This window comes from Sinocyclocheilus grahami, unplaced genomic scaffold (genome assembly GCF_001515645.1).
Source record: "Sinocyclocheilus grahami isolate Dianchi unplaced genomic scaffold, SAMN03320097.WGS_v1.1 scaffold299.1, whole genome shotgun sequence".
NCBI classification, from domain to species: Eukaryota; Metazoa; Chordata; class Actinopteri; order Cypriniformes; family Cyprinidae; genus Sinocyclocheilus; species Sinocyclocheilus grahami.
The window spans coordinates 727,699-746,881 of record NW_015505478.1 but is presented as its reverse complement, the minus strand read 5'-3'; the positions used below and the strand labels follow the sequence as shown (position 1 = coordinate 746,881).

At 36.9% G+C, this 19,183-nt stretch overlaps 2 protein-coding genes across 4 annotated transcripts in view; one reads left to right on the top strand and one right to left on the bottom strand.

Moving 5' to 3' along the window:
- The window catches only part of LOC107601132 (transmembrane 9 superfamily member 2-like), a 25,761-nt gene extending 7,441 nt beyond the window's left edge, over window positions 1-18,320 (bottom strand). The window contains exons 1-18 of one of the 3 annotated variants that reach the window (XR_001610894.1): window positions 18,056-18,320; window positions 17,819-17,886; window positions 17,628-17,721; window positions 17,211-17,338; window positions 16,894-17,023; window positions 15,315-15,442; window positions 14,909-15,020; window positions 14,749-14,828; window positions 14,561-14,666; window positions 14,217-14,258; window positions 13,791-13,923; window positions 13,107-13,226; window positions 12,580-12,637; window positions 12,316-12,475; window positions 11,899-12,050; window positions 11,698-11,809; window positions 11,233-11,404; window positions 7,963-8,160 (exon numbers count right to left, since the gene is read on the bottom strand). Coding sequence is in view for 2 of the 3 variants with exons in the window: in XM_016293183.1 (XP_016148669.1) it covers window positions 8,093-8,160; window positions 11,233-11,404; window positions 11,698-11,809; window positions 11,899-12,050; window positions 12,316-12,475; window positions 12,580-12,637; window positions 13,107-13,226; window positions 13,791-13,923; window positions 14,217-14,258; window positions 14,561-14,666; window positions 14,749-14,828; window positions 14,909-15,020; window positions 15,315-15,442; window positions 16,894-17,023; window positions 17,211-17,338; window positions 17,628-17,721; window positions 17,819-17,886; window positions 18,056-18,193 (2,001 nt within the window). In the remaining variant the exon portion in view is untranslated. Of the gene's footprint in view, window positions 1-6,718; window positions 8,161-11,232; window positions 11,405-11,697; window positions 11,810-11,898; window positions 12,051-12,315; window positions 12,476-12,579; window positions 12,638-13,106; window positions 13,227-13,790; window positions 13,924-14,216; window positions 14,259-14,560; window positions 14,667-14,748; window positions 14,829-14,908; window positions 15,021-15,314; window positions 15,443-16,893; window positions 17,024-17,210; window positions 17,339-17,627; window positions 17,722-17,818; window positions 17,887-18,055 lie in introns of those variants that run through there. The other 2 variants (XM_016293183.1, XM_016293184.1) reach the window with 2 other exon arrangements.
- Window positions 2,070-3,642, top strand: LOC107601134 (probable G-protein coupled receptor 101). Its single transcript, XM_016293185.1, has one exon. The coding sequence runs from the start codon at window positions 2,244-2,246 to the stop codon at window positions 3,543-3,545; it is 1,302 nt and encodes a 433-aa protein (XP_016148671.1). The 5' UTR covers window positions 2,070-2,243; the 3' UTR covers window positions 3,546-3,642.
- Window positions 18,321-19,183: the final 863 nt, after the last annotated feature.

Here is a 19,183-nt window from a genome sequence, read left to right as displayed (position 1 = left end):
GTCCTGATAAACCCTACGTTATATCTTGTGGGGACATTTTTGGTCCCTATTAGGAAACACACATATATATTGGCATGTATTTATTTATTTAATTTTTGCCTTCAACTACACTCATTGTTGACTGTATACCCACTGGATGTGATCAGCACGATTATTTATTGTGGAAGGTTTGTGTTTAAGTGCACTCGAGAGCACCAACGGCGTTGCAGTGCTAATGAGCAGAACGGTGTGACACTGCTGTATGTGCGCCACCGCATGTTCACAAGCAGGTTACAGAAACCCACAGCGGTTTATTAAACCAATATCTGCTCTGACACCACCAGCGAGCGCTTGATTGATGCTTCTCCGTCTCTGAGTGAAGTCCTGCTCACACAGAGCCGAGCAGAGGCGAGAGGACGCGACTGCCATTGATGACACTGAGGAGACTAAAATGGGAGAACATCACTGGAGCCCTGCTGTCAGTGAAGAGACAGACACAAAGGCGACTGACAACCGACAGCCAAAGAGCCGAACAGATGCTTCGTTTTCAATGATCGTCACACGGTAAATGTCTTCCATTCATTGGTAATATTTGCTTGAGATTTGCACCGTAGAGAAACCAGCGCCACTTTTAGCGCGCGGTTAACAATGGAATTATGACAGCGGTGATTTCCAGCTGTTCATTGTTCGCATGAAAGGTAGATGCATATAATTTGGCCCGTGCTTACCAACGGTGACTCCAAAAAAGGTAAGATACGATGCACACAGCTTCTAAACCATTAAAATGGATTAATATGTTGTCTCTGTATACAGATACACTGTTTCACTTAGGTATTTATTATGCACTGCTTAGGTATAGATGTGCATAATGATTTATACATACATGCAGTAAATACTATACTATGTAGTATGCACTGTGATATAGCAGGCACTAGAACCTTTGTGTATAGGTATATAGAAAATGCATGTACAGTACATTGATTGCAGCCTGTAGTGAGCACTATGTAGTATCTCAAATGGTTTATTATAGTATGTACTATATAATTACAATATGTATATATAAAAGTATGTGTACAGTACACGTTTGAAGTTGAGTACTGCAATGAGTACTGCAAATATTGTTGGCTCTTGTTTTATCAAGTTGTGTAATAGCATTAGTGATGCAACAATATAAAAATTCTAGTTGATGCAATATGGCAATATTTGTTTGTTATTGCTTTTAGTTGTATTCATTTCTGAAGTTATGACTGGTAACTGATAAATATTATAAATGTATAATGATTTCATATTTAATATTACCCATATTAAAATTATTATTTTAAATCAATAAAAATAACAAAAAATGTAATTTATTTTAAATGTATACTAAATATTTACAAAAGTTTTTTTATTATTTTTAGTAAGTGTAGATAACAACAAAGATCATCTAAATGTAAAAATAGAGAAAATGAGCTAGCACAATTAATTAGGCTATCAATTATCAGTCAGTATTGGCAGATTAAAAGAACTCTAATATTGCTCAATTACAGATATGGTACTGATATATATATATATATATATATGGTACTGAGGTTATTATATATTTATATATACATCATGCATCCCTAAAAGCCTCTGCTAATGACTAAAAATAAATATGTAAAATGTATGTGTAGGTACACAATAGTTCTTTCAGATGTCTGTTTCACTGTGACTCAAATATCATTACGTTCATTCATCTAAGAGGGAGCAGGATGTGCTGAACATTTCTTCTTGTTTTACATCCTCTTTCAAGGTGTGAAGAGTGACAATACAGTTGTCAGACCTTCAGGCTGGTGTTGGTGATATCCGAAAGGCTCCTAATGCGTTATCTCCCACCTTGTCTCTGTCACCATGCCCACCTTTCCACCTCTGGGCAGTAACTCCAGCACAGTGCCCTGGGACCCCGGCGCACCTTCTCTGGTGAACAGCATAGTGAAGATGGTGCTCATATCGGTGATCGTGTGCACGTCGCTTTTTGGAAACGTTTGCTAATGACTAAAAATAAATATGTAAAATGTATGTGTAGGTACACAATAGTTCTTTCAGATGTCTGTTTCACTGTGACTCAAATATCATTACGTTCATTCATCTAAGAGGGAGCAGGATGTGCTGAACATTTCTTCTTGTTTTACATCCTCTTTCAAGGTGTGAAGAGTGACAATACAGTTGTCAGACCTTCAGGCTGGTGTTGGTGATATCCGAAAGGCTCCTAATGCGTTATCTCCCACCTTGTCTCTGTCACCATGCCCACCTTTCCACCTCTGGGCAGTAACTCCAGCACAGTGCCCTGGGACCCCGGTGCACCTTCTCTGGTGAACAGCATAGTGAAGATGGTGCTCATATCGGTGATCGTGTGCACGTCGCTTTTTGGAAACGTCGTGGTGCTGCTGGTATTCCAGCGCAAACCACAACTTCTCCACGTTGCCAACCGTTTCGTGCTTAACCTGCTCCTGGCCGACCTACTGCAGACGGTGCTGGTCATGCCCTTCGCCATCGCCGCCACCGTGCCTGAGGTCTGGCCGCTGGACGCCCGACTCTGCCAAGCCCTTGTGGTGCTCATGCACCTGTTTGCATTCGCTGGCGTCAACACCATCATTGTGGTATCCGTAGATCGCTATTTGGCCATCATCCACCCGCTGTCCTACCCCACACGAATGACACCTCACCTGGGTACCAACCTGATCGCTCTCACATGGCTTCTTAGTGTACTTCAGAGCACTCCGCCGCTTTATGGATGGGGAACCATCGAATTTGACCGGCGCCACAAAGCCTGCACTGTTGTGTGGTCCTCAAGCTACTCGTATTCAGCCCTGGTGTCTGCACTTTCGTTCTGGCTGCCTGTGGTGATCATGCTTTGCTGTTATTGGATGGTATTCAGGGCGGCAAGGCGGCAGAACGCCCTCGTTCACCCCATCCAATCCAACCCCCCTCCATGTTCCCAAGCATCCTGTTCCAGCCCCCAAAGGCATCCCCAACCGAAAGGCCCCTTTTCAGCCTCTTATCCCATCAGAACCCGCCATAGACGCTTCCATTACCACTGTAAGGCGGCGCGGGTGGTGTTCGTCATCATGGCATCCTACGTGTTCAGCATGGGCCCGTACAGCATACTAAGCACGATATCTATTTACTCTAGTGCAGCGGTGCCGCCCTGGTTGGCCTCGATGGCGCTCATTCTCTTCTTCCTGCAGTGCTGCTTACACCCCTACATCTATGGCTACATGCACCGCAGCGTACGCAAGGAGTTCCTGGCGCTACTCTGCGGGCCGCTGTGTGGGCAGGGCCGGATCAGTCAGGGCTCCGCCGTGGACAGTTGCTTCACGGTGACGGATGGACGCATGGCACACACCCATCTCTCAAGCCAGGCTGCCCGAGTGTGTCCTCTCCGAACCTGGGAGGAAGGCACCACGTCTTCTTCCCCTACAGAGAGGAGGTCCAAAGACAGCCGTAAGGAAACCACCTCCATCAGTCTGAGCTCAGAGAAGGAGCTCACTGTACACAGCAATACCAACAAACAACCTGAGGAAACACCTACAGGCAAATTCTGAACATATCTGGGGTACATACATCTCTTTTGGTTTCCATTTAGAGCACAATTTGGTACTTTTGAATCAAATACTGTGCCTTTAAACACAAACTCACTGAATACACTGTAACCACACTCTGAGACAAAAAGGTACAAAAACTGTCACTGGGGCAGTATCCTTTTAAAAGGTACTAATATGTGCCATTTATTTATTAATATGTACACTTTAGGTGGTAATATGTATCTTTAAGATACTAATATGTACCCTTTAGGGGAAAAAATTGTCCAAAATGTCCCTTCTTAAAAGGTACCGCCCCAGTGGCAGCTTCTGTACCTTTTTATCTGAGAATGCATATTTGTTCTGCTATATGTAACCATATGTGTTCCTAGCTATGCTATGGACCTATATGGTTAGTATTTACAAAAATAACATTGACAACAACAACATAAAAGCCTAGCAAACATATTTTCTTGGCTGGATAATAGACTGTTTAAATGATCTTTTAGTCAAGAGTTAGATTTATTTATTTTAATTTTATATTCAGTATATTTTTTCCAGAAATTAATACTTGTATTCAGCAAGGATGCATTCAATTGCATTAAAATGCATTGAAATCATGATGTTCACAAAAAATATTAAGCAGCGTAATTGCTTTCAATATTGATATTAAGATGTTTTTCTTGAGCATCAAATCAGCATATGAATAATTTCTGAAGGATCATGTGACACTGCAGACTGGAGTAATGGCTGCTTGAAATTCAGCTTTGCCATCACAGAATAAATATCATTAATAATATTATTTTAAAATGATATTTATTCTGTGATGGCAAAGCTGAATTTCAACCATCAGTTGCAGTATTTGTCATGGTTATTTAAACAGACTAGAAATAAGGTCTGAATAATCATTTAATACACAAGGCTTGACATCTAATATCTTTTTATGTGTTGTTTAAAATATAAAATATTGGAGACATAGTATAAAGTGCTCCATCAAATACAGAATATTGATTTTCTTTTAGTGTTTTAATATCATACTTACAATACTTGGGAGTAAATTGTTGGAAAAATATTTTTTGAGACAGCACATAGTAGTGTATAATATGTCTAACAAAATGAATGTTCTTTGTATACATCCATGTCAAATGTATTGCTACTTTACAATTTAAAGACAAAGCATTCCTTATGTCGTTTTAAAATGAATTTACATGTGGAAAGATTTTGGTCTATTTTTCTAAGCATACATATCAACTTTGTTATACAACTGAATCATTGTCACTGGAATCGTAGTTCTCTTACAGAAACAATGTAAATGTAAGAGTAATTTCAAGCAAAAGGAACCTAAATTGGGGGGGGTAACATTTTATTTATTTATTGTTCATGCACCAATAATACTTAAGCGATGAATCACAGCATTAGGGTATGGGTCACTGTATTTATGTTTGTGTTTAAAAGATGTGTAATTTGGAGGGGTTTCAGTGTTTTGAAGAGGGTGAGTCACATTTCACCCCAAAATGAGAGAGAGAAAAAAATTAAGCCTTCTTTCCAGACCATAATTTTTTTGCATCCCACCCATCCAACCATTTCTTATTACCTTAATGTAAAAAAAAGGAAATATTAATTCAATTTTAAGTATTTCTATTTCATGCTAGTATTTGTTGAACTGCCATTTTATTTATAGATTTATTTATTGCTGGGTTTATTTTTGAATTTTTGTGCATGTGAGAAATGTGACCTGGACATGCTTTCGTGAGATTCACCCAAGAGCAGCTAATGAGCTCAGGATCTCAGGGTATTTATGATGTACCTCTTGACCGGTGTGAAGAGTCCGCTCTCTTTATGAGTGCCTCCCTAGATAAATTGTACATCATCTCTGTGTCATACGAGATGTTCAATCCCCTCACACTGCCAAACTGACATGATTAAACAAGCAGGCTTCGACACTGCTGAAGCACTTTATGTTATGGAGTTCAACCACTGCATTAAGGCAGGAATGTTAACCGATCTTGAGCACTTGGCTTGACCCTGTACAAAATAGGACTGCTAGTGCTTCAATATTAATTTCTGGCTGGGGCGTTTAGAAGTCAGCTGAATCAATCATGAGTCAAACCCGCAATTTCCTCTGCTACAGCAAGTGTTATATTGAAACAAGTGAGTGCAGCAATACATATCACAGATATTATCAACTGTATACCAGTTTCCAGCAATGTCTGCAGCACTTGTAAACTGTAGACAGTCACTTTCAAAAAACAAAACAGCAGAGTCAGCTGAAACATGTCATCATGTTTACTTCAACTGTAACAACCGACTGTTATATATATATATATATATATATATATATATATATATAAAGCTTAGAATTAGACATTTTTTGTAATGATGTACTTTGTGATTTATTTTTTTTCATTATAACATTGTGAAGAATGTTTCTGTATACCTTTAAAAAATTTGATTTGCAGAAAAAATAAAGGTTTTTTTTTTTTTTTTTTGCAGTATGTTCCTGCAGATCCACAGCAGGTTAAAATAATCACTCCATCACTGCCGTCAAGATGTAAATAGTTGCACAGCTAGGGCTATGTTGTAGTTTAATGCGGCTGAACATGGAGTGAGGATAAGATTTTTATGTTCCTGCACACACTGGCTTAGGTGATACTCCTCCTCACTTATTTAAAAACACACCAGCTACCTGACGTTGCATTAAACATAAATTATTCTCAAGGCTGCAGCTGCGGTATCGCCCGCTCAGCTGCTGCTGCAAAGTTCAGGAGATCTTTAGTCGTGTGAGTCATTATGCAGTCAAAATCCGTTTATGAAAGGAACAAGGTGTGCGTCTGGTTTGAAACGGCATTGACTCCATCGATTCACCAGGCATTTGGGAGCCAATTTCTTTCTTCAAAAGCAACCCGAGAAAATTTAATGCATGAACGATACGCAAGGAGCAGCAATAGAACTAAGAAAAACTAGCAATATAAGCTATTTCTAGGCTTCACGCGACTGTTATATATATATATATATATATATATATATATATATATAAAGCTTAGAATTAGACATTTTTTGTAATGATGTACTTTGTGATTTATTTTTTTTCATTATAACATTGTGAAGAATGTTTCTGTATACCTCATCATAAGACCTGAAGCTCAGTACATTCTGTGGGTTTTAAATTAAAATGATTGGAAAAAGATGTGCAAGCATGTAGTTTTCTTAACGTAATTATATTTAAATAATTTACAAAGTATAAAAATCACTAAATATCTCCCATTATTTCGACATTATTACTTGTATAAAAGAGCCCTGTAGCAAAAACAATGTGCTTCTTAAACATTCAATTTCCTGCACTCAATAAAAACTGTTTATCACCAAGACAAAACTATAAAAACATAACAAAACAAAAGTAGTTTTATGATACTAGCAACAAAGTAAAAAATATTACTGATATTCACCAATAGGTGATATTATAGAGGTTACTGTGGTGTGGTTTTACATGTTTTAAGGTGCAGTCACATTAGCGAAATTTAGGTGAAATTTAATGGGCAAAAAAGTTCCTTCGTATATTGTCAATAACGTGATGCATAAAGCAGAGCTCACACAGGAGTCACTTTAAAACAAAGCAGCTTGTCTTGAACCCGTAGCAAAATCTTTCACCCTCACGTGAAATTCCTGATCGCGTTAATTCCCATCTAAACGACTGCGAAAAATTCCTTACAGGTGCAAAATCAACTAGGCTAAATTTCACGGGCAAAAAAAAAAACCCCAGTTACAACAAAGTAACTTCCAAACCAATTTTCTATTCTCAACATGTCATCTTCACGTGACCAACTTGACACGACAAAATCTGTGTGGGGGAAAACGTTTTAGCCCCCTTTTAGCCCTCAAGCGAAACTCCCAAACATGTGGATTCCAATCAAAAATGACTGTATTTCCTTGTGAAATTCCACCAAATAATGGTGTGTTACATTAGTGAAACTTATAATGTAGTGATGCTACACCACTTACTCAGAGGTCACTTCCAAACTAAGCAGCTTTATATTGATCAGTGTGACAAATCTGTGCGCTCAAACTTCAATCCTATGAGAAATCTGCATGTGGAATGTTTTCACGTGTCACACAGTCTGCGATGACTGCATTTAGCCCACGGAATTTCACTGTAAAGGTAAATATGACTGCACCCGAAACTGTGTCCCATCTGATCTTTCAAAAATGTACAAAGGCTAAAACATGGACAGAAATAACTGTATTAAATACACAAATTGTGTCTTTACAGATGATTAAATAAAACACAATGTAAAACATATATTTGGATCAGTATAAAAGCATAATAAGACACAAAATACATAAGATATGGACTTCTGCTCTCAGCGCGGTAGGTTTAGCTGGAATGAAGTCATAGGCAACGCGAGACAAGTAAAGCACTAAAAAAAGGGTCTTTGGAGTTCACACACACCTACTGCAGGTCAGTGAATTACAGTTGAGCCAAACACACCATCCGTTCTTTTAACCTTCATTAAACTTTCACATGAAAGCTGATCTGTAAAAAGATGATGTTGTGTTCTCCAAATGTCCCTCCCTTAGTCCACCTTCAGCACGCTGTAGATTTTATTTACAAACCAGAAGCAGGAGAAGAAGCCCATAGTACCTGCACAGAAGGAGACATGTTTGAGAATTAATGTGAGAAATAAAATGAAGAGCACCGGCCAACATAAAAGATGTCACAAAATGTGCCAGACTAACTAATAGTGTGCACATTATGAAACAGTGCTTCTATTAAAACCACATTTAGAGTCATTTGGGTGGCATTTTATAAGATAACCATCTATTAATAGTGCAGCAAATTATCTGACAGAGCCAAACTGAGCTGAGTGTAATGAAGCACAGGATTCAATCTAATCATCGCTGGGGCGGCAGTGACAGCCAACCAACAATAGGTCTGATTGAAATCTTTAGCTCGGAATCTATTTTCAGATGCGTTTATATACACACGATTCTCAGTCCTCCCCCTCACCTTCCACACACGCTCTCGCTGTATCTTCACTTGGCTCTCAGGATCTAAAAAGTCATGCTAGTTTGGACAAAAACAAGCCATTTCTGGGAACCGTTGCTTTAAGGTGTGGGACTGAGAGGGTAATGGAGATCCAGTAAGCCTCGTTTCAATCGTGCCTTACATTTTCACCCCTCAAGTGTGCATGGAAGTTGCCATAACAGCCGTAGCCAGGGATGCTAAAGCATCTAGTAGAATCCATGGCAACAAATAGATTGTGGCTAATATCTACTCAGAAAATCGATGACGGTGGTTTCCCATCATTCAAAGCAAAGCCGTAAGAACTGCAGCAATTACACTGGTAATCTGGAGGGTTTTTGTAAAGGTTCAACATGAAATGCCGCTGAGGAGCTTGGGCTATTTTACTGAGTCGATCAGTCGCAGTTGTACAGCTGTAGAATCGCTTTACTTCATGCTGGGTGAGGAAAACACTTGCTGCAAAGCTAAAAAAGACATTTACATGCCATTTGTAGAGAAACAGGTAAGCATGTGTAGATGTTATCAACCAACAGCTGTTTACGGCTGGCAGACAGCTGGCCATCTCTCGCCACCTCCGCCTCAGCATATCAATGAGGGAAAGTGACAGAGATTTGATTAAGGCCGGAGGGAGCGCCGCTGTCTTTCAACAACAACAATAAAAGATGAGGAATATTTATAGGTGTCCCAATTACCCTCAGCCTAAACACAGCATGACCCATTGGGCAGGAACAAACCAACCAGAACTGGTCACCCGCCAAACGAAAGGACCAGAAGGGAGACACTGCAGCACCAAATCCATGAGGAAATCTGAACATTTTATATTGTAGGCGAAGTAAAATAAGGCAAACATTTTGCATGTTACACTAACCACAGTAAGCATTGACTTTCAGGAACAGGATACAAATTGCATCAGCTGCAGTAATAACAACGTAGCCACTATTAAATATGTTTGCATATTTAACTTAGTTGCAATGTAATTCTATGCGTAAACTAAATATTTACAGAAGCCTGTGACCAGGAGTAACAGCAACAAAAATAGCAGATTGCATTTCATAAGATCTTATTTTACCTGTCAGACTTCAATCCTTTAGGAATATATGATAATGCTGACATTTACACTCATTTACATTTTATGAAAGAGAAAACATTATTTGTGCATCTGTCCGTGGTGTGTTATTTTTAATGTTTTTTTTGTATCAGTATTTATTCATCCTTATTCATTTTAAATGCAGTTTCTGAATGTTATTTACATAAGAATACCTATTAAGTTACTGACCATTAAGTAGTATCATATTTCAAAGGAAACATAGTTTTGTGAGGCAAAAGACATTTAGAAGAATTTAGAATCTCGTATTTCAAGGCTGCAATTGGATCATTGAGGGTTAACGTCATATTATGCCACTCCACATTACTTTATAGAGACCTTATTTGCTACATGGATTATTTTAACGATCTCTTTACCAAGTTTCTGAGCCTTGATCGTGTAAGGATCCTTGCTGTCACTCTCGGAATGCATCAAAAATATCTTAATTTGTGTTCCGAAGATGAACGAAGGTCTTACAGGTTTGGAACGACATGAGGGTGCGTAATTAATGACAGAATTTTCATTTTTGGGTGAACTATCCCTTTAAGAACAAATGGTGCAATCAAATAAAGAACTAACTTGTAAGTTAACTATGTTAACAGTTACTAAGCTTTTAGTGTGGATTTCACGTTCCAATTTAAGTAACAACTTCCGAACGGCTGATGCAAACCCTACCCCGTAGATCAAACATGATGAATGGTACACACTTAGTTCTGCAATCTTAACGATTAGCCTAAACATTGTTCTCGTGCTGCAGTGTCACTATTACCGGTTAAGGGTTAAACTGGTCATTTGATTGAGGAGGAGTATTCAGTGAAAGGTCATTCAGTGCAGGACTCATAAGACTGATTAAGTTCCTCATTAGTATGTGGAACAGACTACATGTGTTGTATGCTTGTTTTTCATTACAGCCAGTGAAGACAACACAACAGAAAGACTGCAACTGAAAAGAAAGACTGAATTCAAATTCAGACTGCAAGCTAAAACTAAAAGTATTATTTATTTTGACATTTGCTGTAGATTCGCTCGGTCTTTCAAAAACAGCACAGGAAGCACTGTATAGCTCTATTAATCTGTGATAAAAGAATAAATTGTAACTTCAACCTGGTTTTCTCAAGTAGGTCATGACACAAATCTATTCTCTAATTTAGGGTTTCACAAACGAGGCTGCAAATAAAATCCTAAAAATATATTGTATATATATATATATCATATACAATATATACTAATAGTATAGTCTATACTATAGACAATAATAATAGTAACAATAATAATAATAATATGTAAAATAAAATAAAAACCATATCTAAATTATACTATTATAATTATGCTACTGTAAATTACATTATAATTGTAATTATACTACTAAAAAAGATTAAATATTCTATTTATTTACTTGCATGTCATGTGACCATTAACCAACTTCAGAGAACAAATGTTAAATGACTGAAATATTAATATTACATTTCAGGGGGTAATTCAAGTAAATATTTTCATCAAAGGGATCTGGTTGACAAAAACGTTTGGGAATCCCTACTCCAATCACAAAGTGTATATGCATGAAAATATTTTTAAAGCTAAAGCAAATCATGCCATCTTCCACCTACCTGTAAAAATGAAGAAAATGAGCACCATGATCAAGGTGTAGCCAAAGTAGAGGATGGTGCTCGCAGCCCCTATAATTTGTAGTTTTGAGAAGAAGTAATGCACTGCGTAGACAAACAGATACACTGCTGTGAAACCGCTGGTCAGGAATGATCGCCACCACCAGTGATAATCCTGTCAAACACAAATAAGAAGGCTTTAAATAAAAGTCAAAAACACCAGCAATTATTAAAATAAATAGTAATAGCACTTTTGACAAATGTTTAAAATGATGTAGACTCATATGAACTAAAGACTCATTCAAATCAGTGGCCTAGGAAAAAAAGACTTTATACTGACCACTAGATGTCAGTATAAAGTCCTTGACTGTCATATTAGTTGTTTTTGAACAACCAGCAAACACAAAAAATGTCAAATGTAAAATGGTACACTGAAATTAGTTTTGTTTAAAAGATGTTAGATCTCACCTCTGCACATAAATGGAAGTAGCAGAGCAGAACAGTTGCCTCAGAGCAGGTAATGACCAAGATGATGAAGACCAGGAAAAGGAAGCCAAACATGTAATACATCTGATGAGACCTGCAGAGAAACATTTGCATGCACCGTTAGGACCAAAACATCAATCCTCAAATCAACTCATTTCAGCATGATATGATTTCAAATCATACCAAATACTGTTAAGGATGAAGAAGAGCTGGATGAAGATGCAGCCAAAGGGCAGGATGCCACCCATGATGATGCCCGGCACGGGTTTGGTGAAGAAGGACTGCTGAGGAATTTGGCGTGGGATCTGGTTTGTTTGCACTGGTGGCTCGATGCCCTGTTAAAACAGGAAAACAAAAACACACCCACATTCATGATAGCATGACAGCGTGCCAGAAGAAAAGCTGGGAACAGATGGGAAACGCAATAACAGCTGATTCAAAGAGATACTCAGAAATACAAAAATAGGAATGCGAAAGAGTATCAAAATCTGGGAGCTAATTATTAAATGTAATTTCTCAAGTGTGGAATGAGCACCTGTCAGAATGCCAGGAATTAAAAATGTGCTTAAGAAGTTGGTCTGTTAAAGAAGGCATACTCACTGGTTTTTTGAAACCGAAGTATGCACCCACAAAAGTGAGAGGAACAGAGATGCCAAACCACAGTGCCAGGATGGCCACCAGTGTACCAAAGGGAACAGCAGCGGAGGAGCCCTCTACCCACAGGATCAGATTCATCAAGAAGAAATCCACAAACACAATCCTGCAAAAATATAGCATACTGAAACTGCATACTGGCATACATCATTTTATTCCTGTTGTCAGCAAATCTATTACTGTTTGCATTAAAGACAGTATTCAACTTACCCAGGACACAAAAAGGCGGTGAGAAGAACATTGGTTTTCCAGTTTTCACCACCGAAAGCTGATGAAACCAAGGGAAATTAAGGGAAGCAATCAATATTAAAACTGCCAACAGGGTTTTTCAAAACTGTACATCTGTAAATAACATCTGCACATTCACAATTCTATATATTTTGCATTTTCTATATTTTTAATCACTGTATTGATTTGTATTATTTTTACATTTTATTTCCCATTTTTATTATTGTGTTATATTCTATTTTATTGCCTTTATCCTCAAGTATGTCTGTACTTTTTCTGCACTGGAGGGTCCTTTCAGCAAGATATATTCCTTGTTTGTATAAGCTTCCTTGGCAATAAAGCTCATTCTGATTCATCTTTAACATATTTAAGGTGGACTACATTAAAATGCAGGAAATGAACAGAGGAAAAAATTAATAGCTCTTCAAATGAAAAATTACAATGCTTTCATAATGATTCCAGAAGAAAATAAGGTAAAATAAGTGTTCCATATTGCAATATTTCCTTACTCTTATAGAGTCTGGCAGACACGTATCCAGCAGATGTGCCAAGTAGAACCCACAACACCACTGCACAGGTCATGAGAGCCCCTCTGTTGGCTGGAGACAGGAAGCCCAGGCAGGCCAAGACTAAAGAGAAAAGCAGGATTGTTACTTTTTCATTTAATGCTATTGGTAACACTTTAGTATAGGGACCAATTCTCACGATTAACTAGTTGCTTATTAGCATGCTTATTATTAACATATTGGCTGTTTATTAGTACTTATAAAGCACATTATTCTGCATGACCATATTCTACTTCCCTAATCCTACCCAAAACCTAAACTTAACAACTTCCTAACTAACTATTAATAAACAGCAAATTAGGAGTTTACTGAGGCAAAAGCCGAAGTTAATGGTTTGTTAATGGTGAGAACTGGACCTTAAAATAAAGTGTGACCATGCTAGGATGACAGTAATAAGAAATAACAAATTACCAAACTGTGTACAACCATTTTTAATTGATCACAACATATATTACGCATAAAAAAACGAATTAAAAATAAAGGATTAGTGGACAAAAGTTCACATTTCTGGAATGCACTCAAATATTAAAGTGTTCTCAAAATACTAGAGAATTAATCCTTTATGTTTAACTTGTACAATACAAAATCTGCAGTGCATTTACTTTATTTCTGCTCCAATGCACTTACAAAGGGTGATGAAGGTCATGATGAAGACCTGAGTGCCCTGTCCGAGGAAGATGGACAGAAGCATGCCCATCCTGGGCGGCCTGAACACGTCACCGTGTACCTGCTTCCAGCCAGACTCCTCCTGGGCTTCCTCCTGCAGGAGATATAACAGTAAATCTCAATATGACTTCACATGAACGACATCCGGTAAATCATTATGGACAGTCGTCAAACTCAATTATTGAAATTGTGAAGGAAAAGCAGATGGTATGTGCCACACATGCTTTATCAGTGACATTACCTATTCATTGCAAAATAGCTCCCTTCATTTTTTTACCTTGATTGGTGAGCATGGTATTGTATATTTACACTTGTTTTACCAAGTTCCAGAAGCCACACAATCCTCATATCATAATCACCAGTGACAACATAAGCTAATAAGCTTACATAGGTAACGTTTGCAGCTGGAGGGATCTTAACCCAGTCTGCCTGTGAATGTCACAACAGAGGATTCAGTGACTGGAGGTATTCTTACAGTTATTAAAATGAGAAAAATAAGATCACACTGAAACTAAGAGAAAAGCTATCGGTCTGTCTGTGCTTGAGCATTAGGATTTACATAACCCAAGAAACAAACATAATATATAACTGGAAATTTGCTCTAACAGTTTGTGCGTATTTGGGAGCATCAGCTCTGTTGACGCAAGATACTCTGGTGACATTACAGACTCATTCATTTCTTCTGTTATCTAGGTAAATACTGGAATGAGAACAAAGTAAATTCAAGGTACCTGGTCCATCTGGTTGTACCGAGCAATATCCTTGTGCAGTGTTCTAAGCATGATCATGGCCACCATGCCAGACAGGAAGAGCACAATGACTAAAGAGTTCATGATGCTGAAAAAATAAAATGAAGATGGGCCATTAATATATGTATGGAGATATGGTATGATGATATTTACAACTAGCTTGTGCTCACCTGAACCACTGAATGTTAGTGTGAGGCATGGAAACCAAAATGTAATCCCATCGAGAAGCCCACCTAATATCATCATTTTGCTAGAAAAGGGAAAAAAAAACTCTATTACACATAGTTCTTTCCAACCATCTCATTGTACTGACTCTATAAACAAACGTACCTTAAATGTAACTGAATAAGTGTAGGTGACTTTGAGATTACTCTTGAAATCTGCTGGTATGTCCATGGGAGTTTCTTCACATGTTGGATTTTCGTCATTACTATGCTTTATGCTGTCCAACATTCAACACATAAGCATTACTCTTATGTAACAAACTATACTACAGACAAGATAATGTTGATTTAATGTTCTACTCTATGCGCATTACAGTAAATATTTACTCTGTTTTCTTATTAAAGTGTGCTTGCAAACAGGTGTCACTATGCCTAACTTTCAATTCTAGTTAAATATGAAATCTGAAACTGATCATATAGGCCCACAGAATGTGGAGCAAGAGCTAAAATTAGGTCTTAAATACACCATTTCAAGTCAAGTTAGTAACAGACAGTTAGTTGCAAAATCAGACCTCCGAGGTTCCAGTGTTGCCGCCACAAGTCGAGCATGCATCCCATTCGTTTCATCTCCACTGTGGTAATGTATGGTGATGTCCACATGGTTGAAAACATAATAAGTGTTCTTCTTGTTGAAATCAGCCTAAAAGAGTGGATAAAATCATGTCAGAAGCTAGTCAGAATCAACAAAAATCAAAAAGGCATATTTCGATCTTATTTTATTTTGAAGAAAAAAAAATAAAAAGCTGAAATGTTATTAATCAGCAACACATTGTGTCAATGTTCTGTTCTTGGTGATGTATTTTATATTATATTATCCTGTAAAGATTTAACCAATAATGTTTTAAACATGTGAATGAATGAATAAGCATATATAGTTTTATTTGTATTTTTATGTATAATGTATTTTAGATTATTATATTATGCTGTAAAAATGTAAACTAATAATGTTTTTGAACATGTGAATGAACATATAAAGTTTTATTTAATGGACACTTTCCACAGATGACTTGTTTCCACAGATATTAACATTGCAAACGTAGCCAAGTTTGTTAGCAAAGCAATTCTAATACAACGGCTGATGGATTAATGGCAAATTTGACATCTTTCTCTCTTCCAACTAACAATCACTCTCTGTGTTTTTCCTCTTTGGTTAACTCATAAAAATTATATCATGAATGTTTTCTTTTGCTAGTGGAGCAAAAAGGCGCAAAGCTTTTGCTCATTATTATGACTTCCTCTTCTGTGAAATATGAAAAGGGTCCATTGTATCTGAACACCAGTCAGTAGGATTCAATAGGATTCAATAACCAAAACAGTTAGTTTAATGTTTTAAACATGTGAATGAATGAATAAGCATATATAGTTTTATTTGTATTTTTATGTATAATGTATTTTAGATTATTATATTATGCTGTAAAAATGTAAACTAATAATGTTTTTGAACATGTGAATGAACATATAAAGTTTTATTTAATGGACACTTTCCACAGATGACTTGTTTCCACAGATATTAACATTGCAAACGTAGCCAAGTTTGTTAGCAAAGCAATTCTAATACAACGGCTGATGGATTAATGGCAAATTTGACATCTTTCTCTCTTCCAACTAACAATCACTCTCTGTGTTTTTCCTCTTTGGTTAACTCATAAAAATCATGAATGTTTTCTTTTGCTAGTGGAGCAAAAAGGCGCAAAGCTTTTGCTCATTATTATGACTTCCTCTTCTGTGAAATATGAAAAGGGTCCATTGTATTTGAACACCAGTCAGTAGGATTCAATAGGATTCAATAACCAAAACAGTTAGTAAATTTTTAGTCCATTCCACAAATACTGTATGTATTATATGTTTAAGACATAATGTCTAACACAAACTTAACCATGCTACATCAAATGTTTGTATCACCATCCCTAAAACAGGGATTACAGCCTATTCCAACAATAAAATTAAATAAAAAATGTCATAATCTTAACATAATTTACAGAATTGATATTCAATTCATTGCATTTACCCCAACTTTTTATTCTATCACACTTATTCCATCACAGACTGCCAGCTCACAACTAAAGTAGCATAAAAAGCTGTCTCTCTCACATTTATCACACAGGCATCCTTTGGCTTTCCTTCTTGGTTCACTAGACATCCAATGGGAAATCCTGGGTTGCAGACTTTCTGATTGTCCTCCACAATGTAACACCATGTCACTGGCATGTTGTCAACAATCCTGCAAAACAAGTTTAAGGATAAACCAAACCCACTTATCTTTTATGGCAAACCATAAGAGATCGCGTAAAGAATTACATGCCCAACCCTCCATTGACAAACTGATATTGTGTCTTTTGTGTCGATGACAACTTTTATTTTGTTATTGCTACAACCACACCTACCGTAGGAATCACACCTAGACTTACCAGTGGTGCTGGTAATTCAGCTCCATTCCTTTCTTTAGAAAGTCCAACTTTAACTTGTCTTCTCTTGAACCTGTATCATACGATTTGGTGCAGACCTTCACACAAGCCTTGTCAGCCTTAAATGAAAACTAAGGAGAATTTCGAAAATCAGTATATGAAGGATCTATCCATTATGTGAGAAGAGTTCATTTGAACACATTAATGCAGAATAGTAACAACTAGGCAATATATGATTATATATGACATTATAAAAAACAAAACACAAAAGGAAGAAGTGTCTGTCAGTTGCAACTACAACTAGTAAAAACTTGACAAACGAGATGCCAGCTCTCAATGAACAAGGTGTGTAATCTTCTAAATGTCACTGCCACAATGATATTAAATTACAATGATTAAAAAACTAAAACAATTTCTTACTTTATAAGGTGACGTCTCTATTCTTTCTCCAAATAACACCTGCCCAAGGTTCTCTGAGGGCCTGTTTTCATCCGTATCTTTGCAAAAATCAAACCTAAAGCAAAAAGTATTCCCTCACTGGTCAGTCCTTGTATAGAAATGCATGCAGATATAATAATAAAGCTTATATTGTAAAGCTCAAGAACACTTACGCATCATATTCATAAGGCAGGACTGATTCCACTGAGTCCAGTCTATTCACAAACAGCTGTATCTCAGTCTGTTGGATAGACAGCAGGGGAGTGGGGTCAAGGGGACAGTTGACTATTAGTCATATCTCAGAGATCAACACTTTTTATTTTGAACATGAATTTGCAATGCAGAGAATTCAGAATGTGCTTATTAACTCAATGCCTAAACATGTATTTTACAGGACAGCAAAAGCTCACCTGGCATTCCTCCGCATCTCCTTTCGAGTTTTGCTCGCAAAAACTGACTGGTGCTAAACCCGGAAGGTAGAATCCTAAACTCGAGCTGACTACTGTTAAACTCAGCAAAAATATAAAACTCGGATTTAAAGGCTTCATTTTTCAAAGATAGCGTCCTGCGAGAATTCCGGTTTACTCTGCTGGAGCAAACCATAAAACTAACCGGTGACAGCCCACACAAAAGATCACCAAGACAACGAGCTCGCAGCTGCTACTGACTCAAGAGAGATTTGTATCAGAGTCACTTCCTCACTGTGCACATAACCCCGCCCACCGGTGGCCCCGCCTCCAATTCATCTACAAAACTGGATTTTCAATTACATTTTTATAAATACATTTTTTTTATCTTTATCTTTTTTGTGTATGTATGTATTTTCCAAATTACTGCTACACGTGAAACTTTCTATTGATGCTATTTCATGTTCTCCTGAATGTGTTTTTTAATAAAAAGAAAACGTTTAATTTTGTAATTAATATATTTATACCATCAATATATTTCAATTAATTAAATCATGTTTATTTGTTTTATTTAATTATAAATAATTAATTATATTTAGGCTGTATCTACTTTATTTTCTGCTTTTGTTTATTTTCCCCCTTTTTTGTTACATATATGTAAAGTTTGTCATAACGCTCATCAATGTTTTCCTGAAGGAAATGGCAGTACTAGCCTACCACCAGTCCCACAGGTGAAAATAAACTTTCTTTTTCAATAATAACAATAACAATAATAATACTAATAACAATAATAATAATAATAATGCCAGACTTGACTTGATATGGAAACACTCAACTCTGTAGAGTTCTAACTTAAAGTATGATGATATGTCAATTGTCATATATTTAATGGCCAGTGGATAGCAAACAAAATACAATTATTATATTATTAGGGACGTTCCAAATATATATAATATTCATTTGACATTTTCTGAGGCGGGTAATATTGTTCGTTTGGTCATATGATCTCAAACATTTATTTAGCTACAGATAAGACTGGAATCTTAATGCAGTACACAGTTTAAATACATATTTAAAACTCTATTAATTTATTTTGTGTACTATTCATTCATGAGTGCAGCTGTGATGTGG